Source organism: Microcebus murinus, chromosome 13, assembly GCF_040939455.1.
Source record: "Microcebus murinus isolate Inina chromosome 13, M.murinus_Inina_mat1.0, whole genome shotgun sequence".
In the NCBI taxonomy this organism is placed as follows: domain Eukaryota; kingdom Metazoa; phylum Chordata; class Mammalia; order Primates; family Cheirogaleidae; genus Microcebus; species Microcebus murinus.
In genome coordinates, this window is record NC_134116.1 from 80,601,629 (window position 1) to 80,623,721 (window position 22,093).

At 55.9% G+C, this 22,093-nt stretch overlaps 1 protein-coding gene across 2 annotated transcripts; it reads right to left on the reverse strand.

The window, feature by feature from the left end:
• Positions 1 to 1,665: 1,665 nt before the first annotated feature.
• IL17D (interleukin 17D) lies at positions 1,666 to 21,795 on the reverse strand. 2 transcript variants are annotated; one of them, XM_020290482.2, is made up of 3 exons: positions 21,682 to 21,795; positions 20,747 to 21,042; positions 1,666 to 5,299 (listed from the first exon to the last, which is right to left on the reverse strand). In XM_020290482.2, exons 1-3 carry the CDS (start codon positions 21,694 to 21,696, stop codon positions 4,981 to 4,983), a joined length of 630 nt encoding a protein of 209 aa, XP_020146071.2. In that variant the 5' UTR covers positions 21,697 to 21,795; the 3' UTR covers positions 1,666 to 4,980. The 2 variants fall into 2 exon arrangements, with proteins under 2 accessions (XP_020146071.2, XP_075865677.1); XM_076009562.1 differs by lacking the exon at positions 21,682 to 21,795 and adding an exon at positions 21,412 to 21,515.
• Positions 21,796 to 22,093: the final 298 nt, after the last annotated feature.

Sequence of the window (22,093 nt, forward strand, 5' to 3'; positions counted from 1 at the left end):
TCTGAGCGACTTTTAGTTTACTTTAAAAATCACTGTTTTTATGAAACCTTGGTGTTTTTATCAGTACTACCTGGCACACGTTCAGTATAAATGTCTGTTCTTTAAAAAGTAACCCCAACTTTATTATTTCCCTGTGAATCAGTTTGGTAAGAATTACCTGGTCAATAGCTAATTACTGAGAGGAACGCAGTGTCTAACTTAGGAATTGCAGGAGAACAGCAGCCTAGAAATAACAGAATTGTAGTCCTATAAATCTAGTATCTAGTTGAAGAGAAACATTATTTCTTCGCAGGTGTCAGGGGAGAGAAGGTTAACCTTGACTCATTTCAAAAATGTCCACAAGTCTTAGGCTTACGAAATGAGGTCACTGCGTTTGTGTTTAATAAGCAGCCAAGGTGTTTCGTGGCATTGGGACCCTGATGGGATTTCGATTTTAGCATATCTGTGTCCGTATGTAATCTACTGGATTTCATAAAGAGCTGCAGCTATACCTCTGCAACCTTTAAAAAGACTCATCAGGCCCGGTGCGCTCCTCGGGTCTGTCTAATCGGGCGGGAGGCACTGGGGGCAGGAGGCACTGGGGGCAGGAGCCCGCGGATGCCCTCGCTCTGTCTGTGTCCGTGCGTGGTGAATGCAGACGTGGAACGAGCTTCGTGGCTCTCACGAGGCCCCCTTGCCTCTTACACCTTACCTACAGACCTCAAAGGCTGAAAGAATGGTTTCGTAAACATCTTTGTAAGTCCCTTCTGATTCAGACAGCTGCAGTGAGAGACAAAGGAGCCTTCACGTGAGTGGGAAGGGACAGGATAATTCCGTCTTGCTAACAAAAGCGACACGTTTCCCTGTAACTGCTCAGCTGTGTGCTGGGGACGAGGGGGTGCCTGCACAGCACAAACCCAGGGACTGCACGGGGAACCCTAAAACTGCAGTTCACACAGGAATATGTGCTCGTTCCCCTTCCATTCTTTTGTCAACGGAAAAAAGCTAAACTTTGTAAAATAATTTTGAAGAGATTTATTCTAAGCCAAATTTGAGGACCATAACCCGGAGCCACTGCCAAGAGGCCTTGGGCAAGTGGACTAGCTGTGGCTGGGTTACAGTTCAGTTTTATACATTTCAGAGAGAAGGGTTACAGGCAAAGTCACAAATCAGTACATTGATTTGGCCCAAAAAGGTGGGACATTTTGAGGGGGGGGGTGCTTACAGGTTATAGGTGGGTTTAAAGATTCTTTGGCTGGCAATTGGCCAAGAGAGTTAGACTTTATCTAGAAGGCCAAAAAGGATATGCTTATTTTAAGATAAGGCTCATGCCTGTAATCCTAGCACTCTGGGAGGCCGAGGTGGGCGGATTGCTTGAGGTCAGGAGCTCGAAACTAGCTTGAGCAAGAGCGAGACCCCGTCTCTACTATAAATAGAAAGAAATTAATTGGCCAACTAATATATATATAGAAAAAATTAGCCCGGCATGGTGGTGCATGCCTGTAGTCCCAGCTGCTGGGGAGGCTGAGACAGGATTGGATTGCTTGAGCCCAAGAGTTTGAGGTTGCTGTGAGCTAGGTTGACGTCACGGCATTCACTCTAGCTTGGGCAACAAAGCAAGACTCTGTCTCAAAAAAAAAAAAAAAGATAAGGGTGTGAGCACTCTGGGAGGTCCAGACAGGAGGATGTTTTAAATTTATGATAGGTGCCTGGTAGGATGCTTTAAGATGCTTTAAATTTATGATAGGGATCTGCTAGGATGCCTGAGTTAAGACAGGGGCTTCTTATCTTTTAGGTGATGTTAATGCTATACCGGAATCAGGTTGGGAAGTAAATCACGGCTTTATTTGGTTAACAAAAGCTACTTAGTGGGAATTTACGTTTGTCAGCCTGACCCAGCTGGCCTCCTTACCATTTGCCAGCCTGACTCAGCTGGCCTCCTTAGGAAGGAGTTTTTAGCAAAAGAAAAAGATCAGAATTCAGTCCTCACTTTTCTAAGATCAGAGCTGGAGCCAGTTACTGAAAATGGCCATGCCCCTGCCCCCTTTGCCCTTCTGAAAGATGCAGTAAAACAAGAAGTGTGGGTAATTGGCACCTGGACGTGGAACTGTTGGCATTTGCAGAATGTTTTTGGATGGCTATTCCCAAATGAGTCCATGTTTATAGAACAAGTATACAATCGAAATACTGTCAGTTGGTTGGAAAAGATCCTCAGTAACCAGCAAAGCACCTCTATTCCAAGGGTTGCCACCCAATCCTCAAGATAGAATTCATTTGATGGAAACTTGCACTTTTCTGGGAGGAGGGGACGCAGCTCTGAAATGTACAAGGTTGCACGTCCGGAAAGCCTAGGAATGAGTGGTGCCCATGCGGGTGAGCCCAGGCTGTGTTAACTGCGGCATGAAGAACTCAGCCAAGTGGGACTCAGGGCAGGGAGGTGCCATAGAACTTCGGCTAGCATAGTTTCTCCAGAGTGTAACCTTCCCTGTTTGTTTGATAAAACACGATACCAACACGTCCCCAGTCCCCCCTTTAAAAAGTTTAATTTTAATAAGAGAACAAAATTCTGCTCAATAAAATCTTGTTCATTGAAACAGCACCTCTCCAGACTTAGCCACCACCTCTAATTTCAACACATCTCTAATTGTGGCTGCCTACAGATTTCATTTTAAACTTTTAGACAAAAAAGTCACTTCTAAGTGACAGATGCCTGCTAAAGCAATAAACATAACATGGAGACTGCTTAGCTTGATATTTATTTTAAATGCAGCTTATAAATGATTGGGGCGATGTGTTTTAATGCCTGCTGCATGCCAGGTACTGTGCCAGGTGCTTTTCCAACCTCATGACCTCGTTTCATAAATGAGGAAAATGCAGCTCATTGAGACAAAGGAATGCAGATTCTTAAGGCAGCCCCAGCGTGTGAGCAGCTGGCACACGTAAACCTCTGATTCTGCTCTGACAGCTTCTGCCTTCTATTCGTTTTAGCTGAAGAAAGAGATTGTATGTTGTCAACAGTTTTCTTGCAAGAGCTCGGTAACTGGAACCAGGGAGGTGCCCATTAGGTATTTGCTAAGTGGATGAATAGGCCAGTTAGAGAAAAAACACAAATAAAGGCTGTTTTTCTAGCTCACAAAATGGAAAGCTAATTTCTTCATTGAGAATGTGGTACCTTTTAACAAGCTGAGTATAAAGTAATGATTAATACAATAAATAAAATCGTGACATTTTCCACATGCAAATAGTTTGCTCTCCTGAATGCACCTTCCTCTGAGCTTGCACTATTTGTTTGAGGAGTGGCCTGGAAACTGTTACATAACAGCAGAAATGACTGGAACAACATCCACATCACTGGCTTGAAAAGCAGTTTTTCCTTTCAATTTGTGTATTTGTTGTTGCTTTAAACCTTCTGTTTTCTGGACAGGAATGTATTCTAGACATACCACCACCAGAGGTACCATTTTTCCCCCCAGAGGTAGAATGGGGAAGTAAAATTTCCCAAAGTCTACAGAGCTATTGCTTTCCATTTTGAATTTTTTATTTGGACAATGTGAATTTTACCCAGTGATGTTTTTCATACACAGTTTCTATCAGTGTTTAGTAGGAGCTGAAAGTTCTCTGAGTGACCCTTCTGTCTGGATCAAACTAAAGCTGATAGTGGTAAGGGAGGGAAGGCAACTCTTCTTTCTGTGGTAGACAAAGCTTAGGTGTGAAATACTTATAAATAAAGGACACTTCTTGGTCTTGGTTGAGGGTATCACAAAAGATCAAAGAGATTGTCATGACTAGTTGATCTTTCTTAGGACCAAATCAAATTTTGATGAACTTGAACCTCAACCATAAGATGTTAAAGTGAAGGCTTTACTTAACAACGTATTTCCTCTAAAAATCAGCCCAGCCCATTTCTAAGCAGAATTCACAGAGAAATGCACACAACCAGCACATCTTTCACCTGTAATTGTTTAATGATTTAAAAAGAACTTCTAGTAATTTTACAAATAATTGTGTTTAGGGACAGACTTTCAACCTAAAGAAAAGAGTAAGGACTTAGCTCATGTTGCAGTTCATAGAAAAAGCAGCAGCAGCAGTATTGATCTCTGGAAATTCCAAATTGGCCCATTTTTTCCTCATATTTGGCCTGATCCCAAAGCCCTTAGAACCAAGCCATTACTTGGGTTGTTCCCAAGAATTGGCAAAGAAGTCACATTCCACCTCTTATTTATCTTACCACCTTATTCACAAATTGGCCCCAGTGACCTTCAAAAAGTGAAAAAACCAAAAATTTAGATTATGTAAGATTGAGACCATTTATATACTGATAACTAAAACCAAGTTTGAGATTTCTGGAATTCTTAGTCCATCCTGGGATCATATGAGCTGCCTGTGCAGCCCTTTTGTTCCCCTGGTAGCCTGTGAAGACCTGCAGTGGAAATAATCGTAAGTGCCATTCACATGTGCCCATTTCGGTGTCATCAGCCACGGTGAGAGGCTGAATTCACAGACCCAGGCCACAGTGCCAGCTAAAAAGAGTTTATCGAGGATTCCAATGATGCTTCTAAAAATTTCTACCACAGGAAGTGAAAGCTGAATGCTTATAAAATGTTTATATGGCAAGTAAAAAGTTTTAATATAGTTGCTCTAAATTGCTAATATAAAAATAGTTTCTGCCCCTATTCAAAACAGTTGACTTAAAAGGTAGCTATAGTTGCTCTACTTAAAAAAAAAAAATTTCGTTAAAAAGCACACACGTCTGTGTCTCCCTCCCAGAGCGCGCCGTCGTGGGGGCCGCACAGCCGGGTCTGCGGCCGGGAGCGCGGAGGACTGTTCCGGGGCCGCGCGGGCCGCGCCCGTCACTTCCCACCAGCTGGCAACGCCTCCACCCACGTTAGCCTAAAAAGCAAGCCAGGGACGCGCCCCGTCGGCGGTCCCCAACGACCCCAGGGGGAAAGCCGGGCCTCCAGCGCGGTGCGACCCCGCGGGCGCCCTTCGGGCCGGGCGGGCTCAGGGCCGGGCCGGCTCGTCGTTGGGGCCGAGCAGGAGCTTGGCGGCCTGCTTGTCCATGCTGGAGTTGATGCTGTCCGCGTCCTTCTCGGGCTCGGGCACGCAGGTGCAGCCCACCGGCACGGTGACGTAGTCCTCGGCGTAGACGGCGCGGCCCCCGGCGCACGCGGCCGTGCGGCGCAGCACGACGGCGGGCACGTACACCGGCGCGCTCCGGAAGCGGAAGTCCTCCTCGCCGAACAGCCCGGTGAGGCAGCCGCGGCACAGGCAGTAGGCCTCGGGCAGGTACTTGGGGTACCGGGCGGGGTCGTAGGAGATCCTGCGGGAGAGAGCACGCGTTGAGCTCGTGCCGTGCGCGGCTGCGACACCCACCGCGGGCGGGGAGGCGGCTCGGAGGTCTTGGCTTCTGAGACCAAGAAGACACGGCGGGAGCGACCTGTGGGTCGCGGGTTGAGGGGGACGGGACGAGGGCTGGGCCTGGCGCCCCTGCCTGCCCCTCGGGTGGGCGTCCTTGCGAAGCCCTGATCTGAGCACCGACTGCTGGACGTCGCACGGCGAGGACAGCGCTGTCAGCCGCGCTTGAGCCGCCCCCGAAACTGCTTTCAGAGCCTCTGCTGCTCTGGGTGGGCGATGACACCTTTGCAACCCGCGTGTGCACGACAGGTGGCCACCGAGCAGAGCCGGACCCCGTGGGCTCGCAGCCCCGGCCGCCGCCGCAGAGCCACCAGCAAAGCCAGCCGCGGGCACGCGTGCAGAAAGCCACACGTGGCCGAGGCCGCCTGCCCCAGGGTGCACGTGCCTTCCCCCGCGAAGGGCCGCGGCCGCCCGGGTACTGGAAGAATGCGCGGCGGTCTGAGCTCGGGCGGGCTAGGCCTCCCCCGTCTGCCTGCCCTCGGGTCTGGTGCCAAAAACCCGGGGTCTGCGCCCCCTCGCCGCCTGCGGCCACAGTGCCCGCGAGTCCTGGGGCCAGGGGCTCCTGGGAGGAGGTGACCGCGCCCCCCGCAGGACGCGGCCCTCCGCCACAGCCCCGCAAAGCCAGCGGGCCTTGGGGAACCCAGGGCCCCGGCCGAGTGTGCCCTTTCTCGTGGGGCTCATTAGTCTGTCCACTGTGACGCGTGCAGTCCTCGGACCAACCTGCTTCTCCGCGGCGGAGCCCCACAGACCTCACAGCTGAGTCCCCCCCGCGGGAGAAGCCGGCCGAGCGGCGGGCGCACATGTGCAGGCGCGTGCCATGCCAGCCCGGGAGGGACCCGCGCGGGCCGGCCCCACGGGAGCCGCCCGGCCCACCGAGCAAAAACGGAGACGGCTTAGGCTCTACGCCCTAGAACTGGAGGAGCGCGGATCCCGCGGGTTGGGGCCAGCAGAAGTCCTTGGCCTGGGGCTACGGGCGGGGACGGGGGCAGCGACGGGCTGGTCTGCAGAAGGGGGAGCCGGCGACAGTGCTGTCTGGAGGGGGGTACCGCAGGACAACCCCACGGGAGGACGGGACAAACCGTTAGATCAGACCAGGAGCTTCCTCCACGGGAGACTGTCAGCGAGTCGAGTCAGCCTCCTGGCCGGCGAGGCCGGGAGGCGCGGTGGCCTCAGGAGGGCGCAGCGTGCCCCCGTTTGGGAGAAGATGCCTGGGCGGGGAGGCCTAGACATGGTGCTTCCCTCCGGGAGTTTCTGCAGCGCCAGCTCCATGCCAGGGCGGCCGCAGGGAGGACCCAGGAGGGTTTCCTGAAAAGGTGTTGTTGGCCCAGGAAGCCTGTGGGGCACCCCCGCTGGGACACCGGAGGACCAGGCCCAGCCGCCCCTTCGCACACTGAACCAGAGGGGCATTTCCAAGTACTCGGCCACTGTTTGAATGTGGGCATGAGGGCAGAGGAGCCAGCAATGACTCCAAGGCCTCCAGTCCGGGTGCCCAGGCGAGGGAGGCGGCAGGGGAGCGGGAGCCTGGGCTGGGGTCCTGCGGGAAGCACTGTCCCTTGGACTTCCTTCCCGCCCGCTCCACAGAGGCAGGGCGCAGGGCCCAGGCTAATGCATCGCGGAGCGTGTAGGGACCGCCTGCAAACGCACACGCTGTCTCCAAAGCAAAAGCTGATTTTGACCATTCAGGCCTCCCTCGACGTGCACACAGGTAGCTGAAAAAATGCTTTTCAAGCTCCTCGCGGCTACCGTTCCCTCAGCCCAGCACCGGGCGCCTTGGAAGCACGGGGAGCCTAAGCCGCCCACCCTGCCTTCCCGGCGCCGCGTCCCGAGTGCGGCCCGCTCACGCCGGCGGGAAAAGCCCGGGCGGCCGCAGCGCCCCGCTCGCCCTCTGTCCCCGCGCCCGGCACCGCGACGGGGACGGCCCTGCACGCCCCACAGCCAGGCTTGCTCGGAGGCCTCTTCTCCAGGCCGACGCCGAGTCAGAGAAGCCCTGCCACAGTATAGGGTCCGCTCAAGTCATTATCTTAGTCGTTCTCTGGTATTAAATTGTCGAATTTCCTCAGATCCGCCCCCTGCCGCCGTGTGCTCCAACCGGTGAACTGCATGCGGTCCAAGGCCGCCCTGCGAGGGGAGGGTGAGGCCAGGGTTGACGCCCCCTCAGGCCCCGACATACCCTTCCAGAGCCTTCCACAGAGAGGAGCAGGAGCTGGGCGGAGAGGCCGGCCTACTCGAGCTCCCTGCCCTTCGCGCCTGAGCTCAAGATAAGCCCCGGATGGGATTTGTTTGCAGTCACTTTCAACGTCCAGCACACGCGAGCGAGCGCTGCTCCAGGCGACGGGGACGTGAGGACACGCAGCTCCGGCCGGGGACCCCCTCCGGGCGGGCGCGCACGTGAACACCGCCGCCGCCCCGGGCCGGGGCCGCCGGGGAGCCCGCTGGCGGAGGTGGACGCTGGCCAGGCTGGTCGAGGCGAAGAAGGACGGAGGCCGCTGCGGCAGAGGTCGAGGCCCAGGCAGGGACCGCGTGGCAGCCGGGAGGGAAGGCCGCGCGCAGACGGGGAGCCGGCCACGAGGCTGGACGCTTGCACCGGACCGGGGCCTGGCCCTGGCCTGAAGGAAACGGGCACGGACTCGGTCAGACGGAATCTTAGAAAAAGGGCGGAAGAAGGTCGCAGCCCCAGGGAGAGATGGTGGCGGAAGGTAGAGGGTTTCCATGTCAGGACACACGGCGGTCCCGAGGGAGCGTGTGGCGGGAGAGGAAGGGGCGAGGCAGGCGGGGCACACCAGCCTTCAGGAGGAGCGGGGCGCCTGCTGGAGACTGCCGGACACAGGGCGTCCCGCGGGCTGGACCCCTGCTATCCTGGGACAGTAATGGCAGATCAAGCGCCCTCCACTTCCAGGTGTCTACGCCTGGACGATCAATTATGTCGTTGCTTAAAAAACATTTCAACGGCCAGGCGCGGTGGCTCACGCCTGTAATCCTAGCACTGTGGGAGGCCGAGGCGGGCGGATTGCTCAAAGTCAGGAGTTCGATACCAGCCTGAGCAAGAGTGAGACCCTGTCTCTACTAAAAATAGAAATTAATTGGCCAACTAAAAATATATATTAGCTGGGCGTGGTGGCGCATGCCTATAGTCCAAGCTACTCGGGAGGCTGAGGCAGGAGGATCGCTTGAGCCCAGGAGTTTGAGGTTGCTGTGGGCTAGGCTGACTCCACGGCACTCACTCCTGGGCAACACAGTGAGAGTCTGTCTCAAAAAAAAAAAAAAAAAAAAAGAACAAAAAAACCCTCAGACATTTCAAACCCAAACCGCGGGACATTCCGCAACATCACCGGCCTCTTGAGGCGACGTGTGACCTGTGCTGGATCCTGCGGCAGAACAGGGGCGTCTGTGGCCGCTCTGATTCGTGAGGTTTGGGGAACCTGGGTGAAGGGTATACAGGGATTCCTTGTCCTAATTTCACAACAGTTTTGTTAGTCTGAAATTATTTCTAAACGAAGAGTTAAAGATAAAACAGAGAAAATAAAGGGGAAAAATTTAAGTTTCGGAAATCAACTGCCAGTCGGTCTTTGCAGCCCGAGCGTGTGAATGTGAGCGTGAGAGCATGCCTGCGTGTGAGCACGTGAGCTGTGAGTGTGCGCGCGCGCCTGCGCAGATTGGGCCGCCCCCCGCGCTGCGCAGGCGCCTGGCGGCCAGGGCAGGGCAGAGTCTGGATTTGACCTTCAGCTCCCGGGACCGCGAGGGCGGGAGCGGCCACCTCCTGAGGGTCCCACTTGGATAGCGGCTTCCCAAGCAGCACAAGGAACGAGGGCGGGCACGTGGGTCCAGCCCGGCCTCGCGGGACTCAGTTTCCTCACTGGCACTGTGAGCTCGAGCTGAGGGCGCCGCCGAGCCCCTCCGTTCCCCTCAGCTGGGGCCTGTCCTCCTGTGGCAGCGGCCACGCCGAGTGACGGGGCTCCCACCAGCCCGTGACGTTCGCAACAGGCGTCGCCCCGCCGGTTGTGCAGGCGAAACTCACAGGCGCTTGGCTTCCGACTGAAGAGGTCGCCCAGCCCTCCAGCCGGCCCGACTGGCACCTCTAACGGCTCCGCCGCCCCCTGGGCCACGGCCTCCAACAGAGACCCTGCCCGTCTCTGCCCGGCGCGGGTGACCGTGAAGGCGTGAGCGGGCGAAGGGCGGGGCTGAGACCAGGTTCCTCTCGCGACAGGGACGTGCTCCCAGGGCAGGTACAGCACCTGCCACCCGGCGCCCAGGGTGCCCCAGAGAACAGAAAGACGGGCCGCGCAGGCCCAGGGCCGGGAGGGACCGCAGCGTCACTCCAGCCTCCTGCGCGCCACAGGCGTGGGGGGACATCAGCTAGGAAAGCTGCCACGGAAAGGAAACAGCAGAAACTCCAGCTGGGAACCTTTTCTCTTACCAAACATGGAAATGCAACTGAGTAAGAGCTCGGCACGGCCCCTTGCCTCCTGCGAGCAATAATTCTTTTGTCTTCACATTTTCTGCATGCTGCCCTGTGGAAGCTTGGCACGGGGACATGCTTGAAACACATCAAGTTTTCCCCTCTGACAGATCTCAGAAGCGTCCCAGCCACGTGGGAAGCTTGGCTTGAGTGAGTGACAGGTGGCTTAATCCAAGAACAAAGGACAAAGTCCTCTAGGGATGATTAGAGGTGATGGAAACCGAGCTCCTGGAGGAATGTAAGTGACAGCAGAGACAGAAAAAGAGCCCTGCCCCTGGGGCCCGGACGTGGTAGGAAACAATTCCAAGCTGTTCCGGAGCTCAGAAAACAATGAGCACATTCCGAGGGAGGCATCGGCCACCTGATGTGTTTTCTCTGATGCCCAAGTATAGCTGGGGCACTTGCTGGCACAGACTCCTGGATGGGCCTCTCGCCCTCCCACTCTGCAAAAGCTGAAATTAATTTCACAGCAGCAGAGGCTGGAGGCAGGATTGTTTGTCTCTTACTGCAACTGGAAGACCCCAACCCCGTGAACAAAGTAGGGGGAAATGCCTTCCCCATTCCTGCCTGGAAACCCACAAGAGTTACAGTGGAGACAAATCTGCCTGAAAAGCATGGTTCTCCTGAAGGAACCATGAAGGCCAACGAGTTCAAACCCGCAGACTTGCTTAAAAAGGTGGGATGGAGCCAACAAGAGTCCTGGGCCTAATCTTTTGGTCCAACTTAGTCACCAACCAGTGACCTTGGGCAAACCACCCTCCATGCCTGGTTCTTCTCACAGTGCAGGAGATGGGCGTGACAGCTAGGACACCTCCCCTAACTTCCTGAGGGCAGGACTGGTGAGGTGACATTTTAATCAATGTTTTATGCTCAGAAAAGACACTGGCATCGAGCCTCTAAGGTCTTAGAAAATTACTCCAATTAATCTATAAAGTCAGTGCAATTCTAGCCAAATCACAGATTTCTCTGAGAATTTGGCAAGCTCATCCTCAAATTCGTAGAGAGAAAAGGGCCAAGAATAGTCAAGGCAATTTTGAAGAATGAGGGGGTGGACTCACTCCAGCTGATCTCAAGACATTACACAACTATGGTAACACCAAGATGCCCGGCAGGCCACCGGGGACGCTGAGGGACACGCAGCCTCCCTTCCCAAGAGCTGAGACTGTGCTGAAAATCACAAGTAGGCGGCATAAACCAGATTTCCAAAGCTTGGGTCTGGCCACCTGCGTCAGAACCATGCAGAGTTTTTGTCAAAAATGCAGGTTCTGAGACTTCACACCACACCCACTGAGCAACAAGCTCTGAATGCTACTAAGGAGTGGTCCAGGCCACCCGTTGTGCTCACTGAAATGGGGACTCACTGATTCAGATGCGTCAACAGAAACCCATTCCTGGCTGCACAGTCAACATTGGGCATCATCTCTACAGGGCAGGGGGCCCTGGGTTAGTCTGCACTGACTGCGGCTGATGGCAACGGGGTGCTTGCATTTTCCCAGGTACATGTGAATGTCATGACCATGCTAGCCCAGGACTTTCCTAGCTCCTCTATCTGATTAGTGCAGAAAGCCATTAATAAAGTAACAAGCAATTAGCATTGCTAATAGAAAAGCTTCCTTCAAGGCACACAAGTGAGCTTTTAAAATACAGTGATCCCTGTTCCCCCATCGCCAGAGATTCTGAATGATACTGCTCTAGAGTGTGTGTGTGTGTGGGAGGGGCTGTTAAAACTTCTCCAGATAACTCGTATAGACAGTCTTGGTACAGGCCAGTTGGTCTCTACATTTCAGAGAAGTAACGAGTCACTAAGACAGGGGTTTGTGTTAACCTTCTGATCTCTCCTTTTCCCTTTGGAACAAGCCGTGCAGCTGGGAGGGGACCAGCTCTGAGACTGCAGGGAAAGGCAGGGCCCGTGCACCATGCTCAGCAGCAAGGCCTGGGTAGAGGGCTCTGTTGGCCGACCAGGGAGTAACTGGAGCCCACAAACAGCTTCCCTCTGCTGGAAAGCCCTGGCCAGCAGGCCCATCAGCTCCACCCTCCTTCCATTTGCTAAGGCCACAGGGAGCCAAAGATCTTCGATATGTGCTGCCAACACGCTCTGAAAAATGCTTTTCTGGCCCCTACAAGAAAACATCAGTCGTGCATTTCTCATGAGAGAGGACATGGAAAAATCAGCCCGGGATTGCAGCGAGGCCTGACCTGCTCTGATCCCCGCCGCTTCCCTGACCAAGGAGAACTAGGGGTCAGTCCTGCTGCCATCGGGGGACTAAGGTTGACTTTGGTGTGATCCTGAACTTGGCATCAAGGTCAGTCCTGAAGCTGAGCCATGGGGAAAGGCTCCAGAACCATCCCGGCTCTCCTGCCAACTAAGCCAGCTCAGGGATACTGGGAGCAAGAGGGCTCAGCCTGCCTGCCCTCCTCTCACTTCGGGGAAATGGAGGCAGCAGCAGGGCAGGGGCTTGCCCAGCCGGGGCCTGCACTGCCCTGCGCAGTGACAACAGACTCAGGGCTGTGGGTTGTGGCTATTTAGCAACTAGCCAGGGCTTGGTAAGTGGTGAAGCTACAACCAGGAATCCATTTATCCCGTGAAAAATCTGTTCATCTTGGAGATCCGGGAAGAGGAAAGAATGATGCTTTGGAACAGAATTTGGAGGATAGTTCAGAAAAAAAAGTTTTGAAAGGGAAAAAGAGAAAGAAAAATGAGAATGAGAGCCCAAATTTCTCAAAGGGTTTTAAATTTTTGTCATAGCAAATGCCACACATTCAGTGCAGCTGGGAAGCATCTCTTCAAAGGAAAACAACTCAGCCCCCGGGGTGGCGGAACTCTGTCCCAGGGAAGCTGCTCTGCGGTGGCCATCCTTGGGGCGGTGAGCCCACCTGGTCCCCAGCGGGTCAGCTGTCGCCACACTCCGGGTGTGAGGAATAGTTGCCATCACATTAGCCTAGATTCTTTAATTCCAGAAGGGTTCCTGGTAGGTTATTTTCTCTTTGACCTCTTATTAATTTGGTGAGCGGTGTACTCATTGCCAATTTTTCATGTGCCATTTCTGTATCATTTCTGGAAGACAGACACACAAGGAATTTCACCTCATGGCACGGGGGAAACTTCCTGACCTGGCACAAAGCCCTGTGCTGGCATGCAGGCGCACACAGTGTTCAGGTGAGGACTCTGAAAGAGGTGCTGATGGAATGAAGGAGTGTCATCGTGCCTGGCTACTCTAAGAATGCTGAAGTAAAACCCAGGCAGTTAGGGAAAATCACCATCAAAGCGAGGCTAATGTATCTATTTTCAGAAGAGAGACTTTAATCCCATGACAATGCTCCACGACAATGCTTTTATTTTTGCCTCGGGGAACAGTGATAGGTGCAGTAGAGCCTGCTCTATTTTGAGAAGTTGGGGACAGGAGGTGAGTCTGTGCAGGGATCTGGCCAATTCAAGGTCACCTATACATGAAAATATGTTTGGGGGAAATACCAACACTTCTAAAATAAGCTGCTCTAAACAGTGGATGCCAGTGAACAACGTCCCACCCGCCACGCTGAGACTGAGCCAGGCGGCCCTTCACCTCCTCTCCTTTTCTCTCTTCATGTCCCTTTCTCCACCTCTGCCTTGTTTTCTCAGCAGAGCACTGTCACATCCTGGGATGACACAGAAAGGACACCACAGCCGTGCTAACCTACTGGCTCCAGACACAGCCCTTGAAAACACAGAGGTTTGTTTGCCTTAAAGTCATCAGAAGGACCCACAGGGTGCAGGCGGGGGCCCAGGAAAAAGCGAGCTTACCACGGAAAGGCGTTATAAAAAGAAAGAGAACGGAAGCCGCGCCCCCAGTCCCCAAGACCGCGTGGGTCCCGCGCGGGCGCGGCGGGAAGGGGACGCCGGCGCGGCGCTGCCCCCTGTCGGCCAGGCCGGGCCGGGCCTGGGGCGCGCGTTCTCTGCCGCCGTGCCCCAACCTCTCCTTGTCGCCGCGGCGTTCCTCTGGCCATGCTGTTTAAAGACGGGCCGGAGGGTCGGCGATGGGGGCGCGCCCCGCGGTCGCAGGCGGCGCGCCCGGGCCGCGGCTCCCGGCGGTGTTCCGGGGGCTGCGCGCCGGCCCTGGTGCCCGCGTCGGGGAAATGGGGTCATGCTTGGGCAGCCACCCGGAAAACGGGAAGTGTGGGGTAGCTGCACTTCCCAGCAGGACGAAGGGTTTGCAAAGCACCCCTCTTAGCAACCCAACTTCCTGACGGCGGCGCGGTGCTGACCACAGCGTCGCTAGATGGCAGGTGACGGATCTGTCACAGCGGGAGGGTCACTCTGCGCAAGGGCCGTCCGACTGGCCCACAGGAAGCCGGAAGTGGTGCTTAGGTCAGGGTAGAGCTGCCCCCGTCTTCTTCGCAGCTGTGTAGTGTTTCACCTGGCTAGCCGCCTACCTGAGCGTGTTCAGGTGACTGTCAGTCCCTCGCTACTACGGACTTGCGTCCGAACCCTGCTGCTGTGCAGAGTTTCAAATGCAATCCCCGAAGGGAACTTCTTTTCCTCTAATTTCCCCTCTTCCCAAACGTCACCTGCGGAAAGTCCCGGTAGCTCGGGTTCCCCTCAGCCCTGCGCCCGCTCTGGTCTGACCCTCCTGCGGGCACCCGCCTGCCCCGCACCCGCCTGCTGGCGGTGGCCTCCCGCCGCCTCACCCCCAGCGGCCTACCGCGTCTGCGGGTAAGTCCTTCGACCTCCCGCCCCCATCCTCCTCCTCTCCTACGTTCCCGCAGTGGTTTGAATGTGTCCCTCCAAAACGCTAGAGTTGAAAACTTAATTGCTGTTGTCGCAGCGTGGGGAGGCGGGGCCTTGAAGAAGTGACTGGGCCATCAGGGCTCTACCCTCCTGGGTGGGTTAAAGCTGGTGTCCCGGCAGTGGGCTCAAAGGTGAGACTGTCCCGTCCCCTCTCTGTCTCTTGCACTCACTGTGACCTTTTGCCTTCCAGCCCGGGGCGACCCTCACTCTCGGACTTTCCAGCCTCCACGGCTGTGAGCCAAACACATTTCTGTTCTTTATAATTTGCCCCATCTGTGGCTTTCTGTCACAGCAGCAGAAAACGAAAGAAGCCACCCCATCCTGTTTCTTTGACATCCTTGCCATTTGCACCCTTGTCCTCACAGCTATCCATGGAGCTGTTTATTGCAAAATAAACTGAGGTATAGCCTCTTAAATTCTGTGGCAGAAAAGAGTTAAATAAAAAAGTAACCAAGAAAGCCTAAAAAGAGAATTTTGTGCACTATTCACATCCTAAATTTATCCTTTGACTGTGACCAAAAACTGAAAAATATAAACCATTAAAGATTATTATTTTAGAGTTCTGGTAGGTGTTTATCTTTGAGGTTTCATCAAAAATGAGTGCTGTGTATCTTGAAACTTTAATAAACCTCCGTTCTTACAATAAATTTCTTAATATATCAATTTGGCTTTAAAAAACTTACTAAGCAATCCAATTGATTTTATTTTTGGCATTTTTGTTTTTAAAACTAAAGAGAAACAAACATTATGCCACAAAGTAAATGAGAAAATATTTTTATATTCTGGAAGGTGAATGTTGCTTTTCTAACGGCACACTGGGCTGGAGCGAGGCCAGCCAGCGTCAGGGAGGCCCGAGATTACATCCTGACTCTGCCACTTTCTGCCAGTCACCCAGGCCAGTGCCATGATCTCTCCAGGCCGGGGCTCTTCGCCTGTGGCCCAGTGTGCTGCAGAGTCAGGGGGGCTCTGAACACGCCGCCCAGAGGTCTACGCGGCCTCTTCTGGACGTCTGACGGCCTTTCAGAGCAAGCGGTCCCCTTCACACCTGTGCTCCTGGTGTGTCCGTGGCTGCTGTTACAAGCGGAAGCTTCATTTCTTCAGCAGCTGCCTTTTCTCATTGTTGGGGGATTTCGCTGTCTGCTTTCAACTTAAAAATTAACATGTCTTTGAAAAAAGTAATACATGCACAGGGCAGAAAACTCAAAAGATACAAGAGTGAAAAGTAGGTCCCCTCCCCAACCCCATCCCAGCCTCCCAGACCCCGACACAGAAGGCGCCACGATAACCACGTTCCAAAGTTGTCCATGTGCGCACATGTGTAGACATTTAAAATACCATGTTATCATATGTAATCATGTCATCGTTTCTCTCTAGCACAGAAATGGCAGCCTGCTGCACACACCTTCCGTTTCCGTTGGTGACTGATCTACTCGGGTGCCTGCAGAGCTGCCTCACTGCCCTCACAGCTGTGTGTTTTGTCCACCGCACTGCCTGTTGGTGGGTGTTCGGGCGGCTCCCGATCCCTGGCTGTCACAGCAATGGGCACATATCCTGATACACATCCCATTTGGCACATGGGCAAGTGTCTGTAGAAGAAATACTGGTGAGAGGATGTGCTGGGTCAAAAGGTATGTGAACTTAGAATTTTGACAGTCAATACCTAATTGCCTGCCAGGCACGGTGGCTCACGCCTGTAATCCTAGCTCTCTGGGAGGCTGAGGCAGGTGGATCGCTCAAGGTCAGGAGTTCGAAACCAGCCTGAGCAAGAGCGAGACCCCGTCTCTACTAAAAATAGAAAGAAATTAATTGGCCAACTAAAATATATAGAAAAAATTAGCCGGGCATGGTGGTGCATGCCTGTAGTCCCAGCTACTTGGGAGGCTGAGGCAGTAGGATCGCTTGAGCCCAGGAGTTTGAGGTTGCTGTGAGCTAGGCTTACACCATGGCACTCTAGCCCAGGCAACAGAGTGAGACTCTGTCTCAAAAAAAAAAAACCAAACAAAAAAACACCCAATTGCCCTCCATAAAAGTTATGCTGATTCACACCCCTCTACTGGTTGAAAATGCCTTTTCCCTCACACCTTTGCCCTAGACTGCTAGATGCCAAAAAAGGGGGGGGGGGTGTTCAGTAGAGTCTTAACACACATTTCGCTTATGCCTTTAGCGTCTCGTCACCTGTCAAGCATCTGAGTCACTTGACCTTTCCCGGAAAAGGTCCCTGACTTTAGCTCATCTTTCCAACACTTTTTCTGACTGGTTTGTAGGAGCTCTTTAGGAAATGAGCCCTGAACCCTTTGTGACAGGAGTTGCAAACATTGTTTCCCAGTCTGCTCTTGTATTTTCCTGATTTTGCCAAGAAGAAATGGTGTATAATTACATAATTGCATTTCTCGATCTTGTCTTTTATGACTTTTGGGGACTGTGAGTTGCTAAATAGGCCTCCTCCACTCCAAGATTATAAATATCATTGCTTGTGTTTCTCTCTGGTTTTGTGGTTTTATTTTTTACATTTAAACCTTTAAATCATCTGGAATTTATTTTCATATAGGAGTGAGGTCGAGGCTGTTCCAACACCATGTACTGAATGATCCAACTCTTCCCCCCGAGATGTGGACAGCCTACATATCCCATTGTCGACTGGAAAGCCTACCTCATCCACCTACAGTGATGCTCTGTGCCGGCAGCACTCCTCCCCTGCCACCCATTTCCCGTCCATCCTGCCCAGAGCCCGTGACTGTCGTGCCTTCGGAAACGGCACCTGAACCCTGCGCTGGCCAGCCTGGTGGTGAGCGCTCTTCCACCCGGGCTGCGTTTCCACGGGCCTCGCTTTTTCTAATCTTTCCAATAACCCAGGAGGTGGTGAGGGGTGATCAGAGGGATGAGGGGACGAGGGCAGCGAGGGATCTCCTGGCAAGAGACGAGGCAGGGCCGGCTTCAGTGGCCAGTGGTCTGGAGTCCTGGCCCAGCACCTGTCCCCTGAAGGCCGTCTTTCCTTCAGGGAGTGCAAGCCACCCGGCCTCCGTTTGCCTACAGGGAGCAATCTCATCACTCATATTGCTAAACAATATGAGAAATGACACACATGACACCTTAAGCCACCTGATGCAGCTGCAGCTGCTGCTCCTGGGCCCACCCAGCACGGTGGCTCCACACCTGGCAGAGCCGGGCAGCCCAGACTGGGTGCCCCCTGACCCCAACCCTGCATGTCCTTCTCCTCTGTAACCTCCCTCTGTCACTCCCTCTGCCTGCGGCTCCCAGGTCCTGCCTGGGGAGCACAGGTGTCAGTCTGCAGCAAAGGAAACTCACTTAAACCTCCTGCTGCAGCTCCCATGTGCCCTCCAGCCCGCACTGTCCTGAGCTCTCACTCCCACTTCCATGGGCGGCCGGTCTCTATCACCTGTAGCCTCTCAGCAGGCTCCATACTGTAACAACTCAGTCTCCCCTTCCACACACCTGCACCCAATTCTCTTTCCCCATTTTGCTTAACTGCCATCTCAACGACCATGCCAGAAACACGGGAGACACGCACAATGGGGGCCTGGAGCTCACTGCTGTGTGGCACTCTGTGCCTCCGCTCTCGCTCTAGCGGGGGGGGGGGGGGGGGGGGGGGTGACGCCTGGACCTGTCCGGAGAGGTGAGATTTTGCTACAGAGAGATCAGGAGCAGCTTCTGTCCAGGGAGGCCAGACTGTAGTCCTGAGAGTCCCGAGAGCTTTCATGCTCCGTAGCGCGTCAGAGGCACACCAGGAGGTGGGAGGAAGGAGGACGATACCACGGCCCACGCTCTGGGGTCCTGGGAATGGTGTGAAGAGGGAGGAAGAGCAAGAGAATGAAGCCACCAGGATGAAGAGTCCCACGGTGTGTCCTGAGGCACCAGCTGAAGGAGAGGAGCGAGAGGGGCAGGAGGGGTCCGAGCCTGACATGCCCGTGGCCGGGGCTTTGAGGGCTCAGCCACGTCAAACCCAGTCCTCTGCAGAGTGGCCACGTGGAGGGAGGCCCTAGGCGTCTGCTCGCAGGGCAGGCCTGGCACTGAGGAGAAGGAAACCCTTTACTCACAGCCAAAGCTGGAGCCTTAGGGGAGCCCAGATGAATTTTAGGCAGAATCTGTGCACTTTCTCTGACTGTCCCTTTAGCAGTGTGGCTAAAGCTTTGACCCATGACATGTTTTGTTGTTTTGTGTCCCTCTTCCCTCGCTCCAACACAGAATCAGTCACCCGCTAAATCCTGTCCCTGTCTTTTTTTTTTTTTTTCTTGAGACAGGGTCTCGTCACCCCAGCTAGAGTGCAGTGGCGTCATCATAGCTCACTGCAACTTTTGTAGAAACAGGGTCTCGCTCTTGCTCAGGCTGGTCTCGAACTCCTGAGCTCAAGCGATCATCCCACCTCAGCCTCCCAGAGTGCTAGGATGACAGGTGTGAGCCACCGTGCTGGCCTTGTACTACTTTTTTTTAAAAAAAAAAAAAACAAGAGTAGGGGATTTAATGCAGTCCCTGAAAGCTTGCTTAACAAATAAAGTAAAATTCTTAATTATAGTATACTTTTTTGTTTTGTTTTGTTTACACAGATTGCTTTTATGATACTGCCCATCAATTTATGAGTGGATTAACAAAATGTGGCATATGTATACCATGGAATTCTACTCAGCCACAAAGGATGATGACAATGCCTTTTGCCTGTGGTCCCCAACCCCCGGCATGCAGACTGTTAAGGACCAGGACGCAGAGCCCCAGCCCCTCCCTTTCAAAAAACTGTCTTCTGTGAAACTTAGGAACCAGGCACACAGCAAGAGGTGAGCAGTGAGTGAAACTTCATCTGTATATTGGCCGCTCCCCATCGCTCGTATCACCGCCTGAGCTCCAGCCCCAAGTGCCCACCCCCTGTCCTTGGGAAAACTGTCTTCCTTGAATACTGGTCCCTGGTGCCAAAAAGGTTGGGGACTGCGGTCTTTTGCAACAATTTGGATGGAACTGGAGACCATTATCCTAAGTGAAGTATTTAAAGAGTGAAAAAAAAACCCTGTACTTCTTTAATTCGTATCTTTCACACTGAGCGGAGCCCCCTTTCTCCACAGCACCGCCTGAGTCGAGGCTGGGTTGAGACCGTCTCTCCGAACACTGCACGATCCAGCCCATCCCCCATCCCAAACACCCTCCCCAAATGCAAAGTGGCCTCACACAGCTTCCTGGATCAAAAAGCATCCACTGGATAAACTGTGAGCACCGCAGACCAGACGAGGCCCTGATCAGCTCCTGGGCTTGCCTCCAGCCTGGGCTCACCCCCTCACCACAGGCAAACACCCGGCTTCCTTCCCGTGCCATAAGCTGTCCCTTCCCTCAGGACTGCCCTTGTCCTTGACTCTCTGAGGTAGCCGGCTGGCTCCTCAGGTGCCCCTGCTAGCCTGCGCCCTTCCCTCAGGCGCAGGGACGGGCAGTGCGCCTGCTGAGGACACTCCCAACCGTCCCTGCTGGCGGGCGGGTCCTTTCCTCTGAAGGGACCTCTCCGCCGCCCATTGGCCACAGCGCATTTCGAACGCCATCTCGTGCCTCCGGAACGCTACCTCCCACCCCAGCTTTCAGCCACCACACACTGGAACTTCGCCCGCCGCGTTCCGCCTGGCATTAGTTTCCTTGCCAAGTATCCCACTCCTCCCCTGGCCCGGAAGCCACGCAGGCTCAGAGGGCTTGCTCCCCGCTCCGTGCCCCGCACGCTCTGGCCACACGGCGCCCGACAACGGCGCTGCCGCCCACGAGCGCGTGCCGCCCAGAGCGCGGCAGACCTCCGCGGGCGTCGGGCGAGACGCCGCAGGAATACTACAAGATCCCTTGGCCGGAGCCCGTGTGGGCCACCTGGCCCGCCAGAGAATGGGTGCTCCCGACGTCGGCGCCCTGAGATAACGGAAGGGGAGCAGCAGTCCTTCAGGGGGGTCATGGAGGTGACCTTTGGGTCACCAGCGGCCCCCAACTCCCAGCTCAGGCTCTCCACCCACCCGCCCCGCCCCCTCACACTGCTACCCGCCCCCTCACACTGCTACCCGCCCACCAGGCCGCCCCGCCCCGGCTCGCCCCGCCCACCTCCCCGCGTCGCCCCGCCCACCTCCTGCCCCGCCCTCCCGCGGCCCGCGCGCCCCGCTCACCTGTAGGCCCAGGGCGACACGCTGCGCAGGTTGGTGGGCGGCCGGAAGCGGCGGTCGGCGGGCCTGCCCCCTGCCGGGCAGCTCGCGTTGCGCGCCTGCTCGCGCGGCCCCAGCTGCAGCGTGTGGTGGAAGGCGCCGAGCACGCCGGCCGCCAGCCGCCCGTACAGCTGCTCCAGGAGCTCCTCGGGCCGGTCCGCGCAGCCCCGCGGCCGCGCCGGGCGCCTGCCCGCCCTCAGGGCGCCCGCGGCCCGGCCGGGCGGCAGCGCCAGCAGGAAGCCGGCCACCAGCATCCAGACCTGCGGGACAGGCCGCGCTCAGCGCCCGCGCGCCGGAGGACCCCGCCCGCGCCCCGCGCCCCGCGTCCCGCCCGCGGCGTCTGGAGCCGGCGGCCGCCTCCCATCGCCTCGCAGCCCGTGCGGCCGGCCCGGAGGATGGGTGCCGCGCGGACGGGCCCCCGAGCGCCCTCCCCGCCGGCCCGCCGCCCGCGGGGGACCCGGGGCCCCGCTCGGCGCCGGCCCGCGCGCCCCCGGCCCCCGCCGCCGCCACCGCCCCGAGCCGGGGGGCGTGCTTGGGGCGGGTGCGGGGCGCGCGTGCACGTGTGCGTGTGCCTGCCGGGCTGCTGCGCGGCTGGCTGCGAGTGCCCGTGACGCCGCCGCGCCGCTTACCCCCGGGCGCGCCATGCCCGCGCCCGCCTGCGAGGAGCCCGCGGAGCCCGCCGTGCCGGCGCCGCTCGGACCCGCCGCCTCGCAGACGCACGCCCCCGCGCCTCGTCATCCGCCCGCCCCCGCCGCGCCCGGCCCCGGCCCCGGCCCCCGGCCTTAGCGCGAGACGCCCCGGCGGCGTCCTCCGCCGACCGCGCCCCCGGTCCCCGAGCGGCCCTTCGCACGCGTCGCCTCCGGGACCGAAACAGCCTGTCACTGGCGACGCGCACTCACCAGGGGCCCCAGCATCTCCGCGACGCGCCTTCGGACGTGCGTGCAGGCGGCGCCGCGGCGGAGCTTTGGCGGAGTGAATGGAAGCGCCGCTCGCCCCGGGGCTCCCGTGGGGGCGCGTCGCCGGGGAGGAGGAGGAGGAGAAGGCTCCGCCGCGCCGGTGCGGCCTGACTGGCTGGAGGAGGAGGTGGCGACTGCCCGGAGCTCCGGAGCGGCGAGGCCGACAGGACGGGTGGGGGCAGGCTTTGGCTCAGGAGAAAGGCTTCTCTCACAGCGGAGCCCATCCGGGAACGCAGTGGGCCACCTGGAGAGGGAACGCGCTCGAACGAAACCCAGAAGGATTCTCCGCCTATGGCCACTTCCTCTTGGGATTCCCTAGTTCAAAGAAATATACTGGAGATTTTTTTTAAAAAAT

Excerpts from the sequence above, each read along its gene's own strand:
- IL17D (XM_020290482.2), bottom strand. Across the intron at positions 5,300-20,746 it reads GTGTCGCCCTGGGCCTACAG|GATCTCCTACGACCCCGCCC; the intron begins GTGAGCGGGGCG and ends TCTCTCCCGCAG.